Source organism: Drosophila montana, unplaced genomic scaffold (genome assembly GCF_035044405.1).
Source record: "Drosophila montana isolate Dmon_TW-CO22-7 unplaced genomic scaffold, ASM3504440v1 contig_2666_1, whole genome shotgun sequence".
In the NCBI taxonomy this organism is placed as follows: domain Eukaryota; kingdom Metazoa; phylum Arthropoda; class Insecta; order Diptera; family Drosophilidae; genus Drosophila; species Drosophila montana.
Window position 1 is genome coordinate 461,360 of NW_026997533.1, and position 6,030 is coordinate 467,389.

Below are 6,030 nucleotides of genomic sequence, written 5' to 3' on the forward strand. Positions count from 1 at the left end.
GGAACGTTTCAGTTTTCATTTTGTAATACCCTGAACCCATTGGAAATGGTTAAATAGGGTATATTGTTTTTGTGCAAAGCTATGTAACAGGCAGAATAAGGCGCAGCCGACTCTTTAAAGTATAAATATTCTGGGTCGGGATCAATAGACGATTCGATCTAGCCAAGTCCGTCTGTCCTTCTGTGTAAATGCGTCGATCTCGGACAATAAAAATGCTAGAAACTTCAGATGTGAACGGGCTAGCAATTGTGGTCGATAACGCACCCTACCTCCGAAATATCGATAAATAGCGCAGTTTCCTAAGCACAGCTCAAAGAATTTAAGAGCTAGATACACTCAACTTAGTATCTTGGGTCTGGCATAGTTTATACAAATGCAGAAGATGTCCCTTTTTGGGTAACTTTTCCATTGGACTTATTTTGTTCGATATCTCATCCTACTTCCGAAGCCCTGAAAATGTCGTAAAGATTGGTCTACGAATACCCAAGTTAAATGAGAGTGCGTTTCTCATATGGTAGGGGCAAAGTAAGAAGAAGACGCTGCGCATGCGTCATGTGTGTGTGGAAGTGCTGGGTAGAGGGTATCTGCCAGTCGGGTGCTGGGTAGAGAGTAGAGGGTATCTGCTGGGTAGAGGGTATCTGCTGGGTAGAGGGTATCTGCTAGTCGAGTGCTGAGTAGAGGGTATCTGTCAGTCGGGTGCTGGGTAGAGAGTAGAGGGTATCTGCCAGTCGGGTGCTGGGTAGAGGGTATCTGCTGGGTAGAGGGTATCTGCTAGTCGAGTGCTGAGTAGAGGGTATCTGCCAGTCGGGTGCTGGGTAGAGGGTATCTGCTGGGTAGAGGGTATCTGCTAGTCGAGTGCTTGCAAGCTTTTGGTTTATTCTTAAGTGCGTTTCACGTTTTAATTCCAATTGTAAGAACTTCCAATTTGAGCGACAGACCGACATTTTGCCACACCAAGATCGGGCTGTACGAGTGTGTGCGAGTGTGTATGCGAGTGTGTGTGAGTGTGTGCGAGTGTGTGCTCGACTTTCATTTGGGTCTTGGGTCGATGCGACCGAGCAGAGATGCGACTCGTCGGAGCGTATAAAAGCGCTGCGAAGAGGCTTCAACGTTTCAGTTGCTTTCAAAAAATCGTGCACTCTTCAAGCTCGAGTTCGATAAACACGGAATTATGTCTTATATTGGCAACGTCTCGGATCTGGAATGTGAAAAGAACGAGTTCCCCAGGCCGCGTCCTGCGGGCATTGTCACCAAAATGGCCGCCCACAAGTTGTCGTCGGAGCCGAAGTGGGCCGACAAGCGGGAGGATGATTCCGACTCCGAAGTTTCCTCGCCCGACAATTTTCTAACCAAAGGTCGCCGCTCGATCCCCAAAAATAAATATAATCTATAACACCCTGATCTTCAAACTACTTCCAACTACTTTTTAGAAAACGGACTAAAAATTGCACATTTTTTCTGCTTTTTAGAAAATATTTTCAATTCCAATCTTCCAATCTTTTTGGAAATTACACTCAAAAAAATTGTTTAAAATTTGTTTAGAAAACTGACAAAAAATTGCAAATTTTTCTGCTTTTTAGAAAATATTTTCGAGGCAACTTTTTTTCTAAATAGCATGTTTTTTTAAACAAGAAAGTTTTCGGAAATTAAGAAAAACAGTCTTGAAGTGTATTTGCAAGGGATTAATATGACAGACATCTCCGAATCTATGAAATATATTCATATATTTGCGAACAGCATCAACAGACGAGTCCTTCTGTCTGATTCCATATTTCCATGTGTCGTACTTCGACGGATCAGATCCCCATATCATCTATATGTAATTGCTTTTCAGTCGAAAATTAAGTTTTCATATGAAAAACTATTTTGTTTCTCAAGATAAACATTGCCCTTTTGGGTAGAAACCCTTCAATATCGACTCTATATATAATTCTCCTATGAAAGTGTAGATATATATAGCACACCTGGGAAAGATGCGTCTTTATGCGTATTAACTCTTCGGTATTCCGAAGTTTATATGTATTTTTTTAATTTTTGCAGTGCATGTCCTTGAAAAGTGAAACATAACCTTAAAATTTAAAGAGGAATCAAAATTTAATGAGCTCTACTTTATGGAACTGCACGAAATTATATCTATTTTTTTGGAAGATTATGAAATCTTTTCTTTTTCGAAGGAGAATAAAGTGAAACCTAACCTTAAAATTTAAAGAGGAATCAAAAATGAATGAGAGCTACTCAATGGAATAGCTCGAAAAAATCATGTTTGTTGTTTGGAAAACTAGAAGAATATTAGGTCTTCGGCTTTCAGAAGTTAACAATTTCTTTTTTAATAGCATACTTTAGGAGTCAAAAGGACCATAAGGAGAAAAAAGTTTAACCTAACCTAAAACTTTCAACTGGAATTCAAATTAAAAAAAGCATTAAAACCTCTTCATTTCGCAGTTAACAGTATTTTTTCTAACTGCTCCGACATGCTTTGAGAGTGCGTGTCCTTATAAAGTGTAACCTAACCTAAAACTTTTAAATGGAGTCAAGGTTTAATGAGAGCTGTTTAACGGAATTGTCCGAAATATAGACTTATTTCGTTTGGCAAGTCAAAAAACAAAGCATTAAATACTTTTCTTTTTAAAGTTAATAATAATAAATTTTCTGCATGCTTTAAGAGTTCATGTCCTTATAAAGTGAAACCTAACCTAAAAAATTGAAGAGGAATCAAAATTGCTAAATGGAACCTCCTGAAATATTTATGTATTTCGTTTGGCAAATCAAAAAATAGTATTAAATCCATTTCTTTTCAAAAATAAACATATTTTTTCTACCTGCATGCTTTAGGAGTTTATGTCCTTGTAAAGTGAATATAAACCTAACCTAAAAATTTGAAGAGGAAATGGAACTGCCTGAAAATATGCATACATATGAATTGTATTTCATTTACGTATGGCAAATTGAAAGAAGATTCGCCTTAAACTCCATTTAATTTGGCCGGAATAAAACCTAACCTCAAACTTTTAGCTGGAATTGATGAGATGCACTTCAGGAGCCCGCACGAAATATTTATATATTGGCAAATCTGAGAGATTATTCTTAATCTCGCCTTAATTTAGCCCGAGTTTTATGTAGTTTCAATGAGATACTAACTTGAGCTTGTTCGGAACTTGCAGGCGCCTTTCTGCTGACCCCGTCCTATGAACTGTCCATGGAACGCGCCGCATTGATATGCGAGAAGATGAGCTTCAAGGGCTGCTTCAGCTTGACGAAGACGGCGACAGGAATTCTGTTCAAGTTCTCACATCCGGATGATTATCAGGCGGTGTTCAAGAAGGGATTCCACAAGGTGACCGGAGCCCGATTCTATCGCAAAGTAAGTGGACAACTCTAAGGCATTCCCAACAGTGTTGCCAACTTCTGCCAAAAATAGCTGAAACTAGCCAAAAAGTAGCTAGATTAGTTACATGCTGAAAATGGCCAGATTTAGCTAGAAAGCAGCTGAGCTGGCAACACTCCGATTATAACCAAATGTAGAGCTCTCTCCCCCTCCCACTCCCTCTCCCTCTCTCTCCCTCTCTCTCTCTCTCTCTCTCTCTCTTTCCCACCCGCTCTCCCATTGAGGACTGAATTCTGAAATCTTTCAAAACCTTTTTAACATTTTTGCAGCAAACATTCTCGCGAAGCGTGAGTACATTGGCGATACCTTGGCAACAGCTCCTCCTCATCCAACTTGTCTCCTCCCCAAATAACCCATCATCATATCATATCATATAAAGCCCGCTATAAATCTTGTCTATCTGTGCGATCTTTGCTTGTGGATTCCTTTCAGATTGCCATACCGTGTCGGCCGCGGAAGACCTTTACGCTGTACGTGCTGGATGTGCCGGAGGATTTGCCCGTGGAGGATATACGGCATGCCATGTACAAGTTCGACTCGGTGGTTGAGGTCGTCCGCCTTCACATCTATTCCAGCCCCAGCCAGGCGGGCGGCGGCGCGGACAAGGTTGAAGGTGAGCAGCTGATCCAGAAAGCAGCATCTTCGCTTCCGCACCCGATCCCGATCCCGGGCCAGACGCTGCGCCGTGCGGCCATGCGAAGTAATGTACAGAAACCAATCGACCCAAAGCACACGCCCACACACGCCCAACCCCACGCCCACAGCTTGGCCAGAAACTCATGCCCAGCTACAAATCTTTCAGGCAGCAGCAGCAGCAGCGCCAAAAGCCTCATCGGCAGCGGAGCCGGAGGCGGCGGCGGCGGCATTGTGGGCGATGCCATCGAGAAGGCGGAGCGTCCGGAGCGGCGCGAGCTGCCGCCAGCCGTTATACGGATCACGCTGGCCTCCATGGATGAGTACAACATTTTGCTGCAGAACGGCCTCAACTTCTACGATGCCACGTTCTTTCCCACCGAGGCGAACATCTCCCTGAAAGGCGCCAAAATTGACTACAAGCGTCGGTAAGTACAGCCCTCCCCCCCCCCCTCTCTCTCTCCCTCTCTCTCTCCCCCTCTCGCTCTATCTAGCTTCTACTTCCATATTATTTCAAGTATCAGGAGCAGACTTTCTTTATATTTGATAGTTTATGTTCCTTTTTTCGATATCTTTTATCGTTTTTGACATATCGATAAATATCGATTTTGAGACATTAAAAAGCTACAGCCTTGCAATTTGGTATGTGTACACTTTTGGATGACTTATTTAAGACCTGAAAATTGCATATGAATCGGTCTGTAAACACTTGAGTTTATCGGGAATGTAGTTCTCATAGAGTGGGCCAAGGAAAAGAAGAAGCTCAGCTACTCCATAAAGTCGTCTATGTGTGTGTGTGTACATGTAGAAAGCAAGGGATTAAGTATATTCAGGGTAGACACTGGATTGAGGGTATCTCCTAGTCGATCACTCTCGCGTGGAGAACACTTTGACTTACGACTTTCTTAAATCAAGTACAACAAATCTTGGACTAAGACGAAGTAAAAGATGTTGATGCTTGAAATGTTCGCTTAGTGTATCTCTCTCTCTCTCACCCTCTCCTCTCCCCCCTCCCCCCTCCCTCTCTCTCTCCCTCTCACGCTCTCCTCTCTCTTTCTCTCCGACAGCATGCTGGATGGCTCAATACCGGGGCGTGTGCGCGAGCTGCTGCCCGTATTCGACGCAGCTGGCTTCTGCAAGCTGCCGGCGCCCACGAGCAAGCTAATTAAGCCGCCGAGGTCATAAGCGACGACAGAGACGACAGAGACGAAGACGACCCCACATGTTCCGGCTAGATAAGCAGCCAGTCCCGACCCCAAAACCCATTGACGACAATTCTCTATTCGATTTTTGAACGGATGCTTCGAACGTTTCCGCTGCCAACAACAACTATAATAATTCCTATTTTGGCTAAAATCAAAAAAAAAAAAAAAAAAAAACCACCTAAACAAACATTTTTTTCATCTTGTGAACTCTATTTTTTTTTGTCAATTTTTTTTTTTTTGCCTAGTTTTATTATTAAAGGCCCATAAAAGGCGTTTAATTTGTTTCGATTGTCTAACAGTAAAAAAAAAAATAATATAAAATAAAAATCATGAAAAACAATTTTCAATGCCAAACGGAAATCAACAAATTCAATTGAATCGCCTTTTAAGGCAGACACACGATCTTAACTAATGAAATATATATGTGTGTACATCTATATATATTTATCTAGACAAGCATATATAACCCCAGAGACGTCTGCATCAAAGTATCTGAAGAGTTGCCTTTTATCTCTGACTGCGAAGAAGTTGAGCTCAGCGGATGGAAAAGTCCGACTGCAGTTCGATTTTTTATCGTTTATTTTGATCGATAAAGATCGATTTGGATTAAGCTACACTTAACATGGTATTTAGCTTATCGTATAGTCAACGCAGATCTAGAACATTTCACTTTTTGGGGTTAGAACTGCGATTGCGTACCTGTTGGTTCAAACTCGCCCGTTAAAACAGCCACTACAAAGTCTGATATTGGTTAACATGTGAGTGTGTGTGTGTGTGTTGTATGTGTATGTGAATGTAGTCACCCCT

At 41.9% G+C, this 6,030-nt stretch overlaps 1 protein-coding gene across 3 annotated transcripts; it reads left to right on the forward strand.

Moving 5' to 3' along the window:
* Positions 1–1,096: 1,096 nt before the first annotated feature.
* Positions 1,097–5,413, forward strand: LOC135429374 (uncharacterized). Of its 3 annotated transcripts, none has more exons than XM_064683646.1 (6): positions 1,097–1,355; positions 3,162–3,361; positions 3,655–3,672; positions 3,818–4,085; positions 4,188–4,446; positions 5,086–5,413. In XM_064683646.1, exons 1-6 carry the CDS (start codon positions 1,172–1,174, stop codon positions 5,201–5,203), a joined length of 1,047 nt encoding a protein of 348 aa, XP_064539716.1. In that variant the 5' UTR covers positions 1,097–1,171; the 3' UTR covers positions 5,204–5,413. The 3 variants fall into 3 exon arrangements, with proteins under 3 accessions (XP_064539716.1, XP_064539718.1, XP_064539717.1); XM_064683648.1 differs by having other exon boundaries at positions 1,098–1,355; positions 3,818–3,998; XM_064683647.1 differs by lacking the exon at positions 3,655–3,672 and having other exon boundaries at positions 1,099–1,355; positions 5,086–5,411.
* Positions 5,414–6,030: the final 617 nt, after the last annotated feature.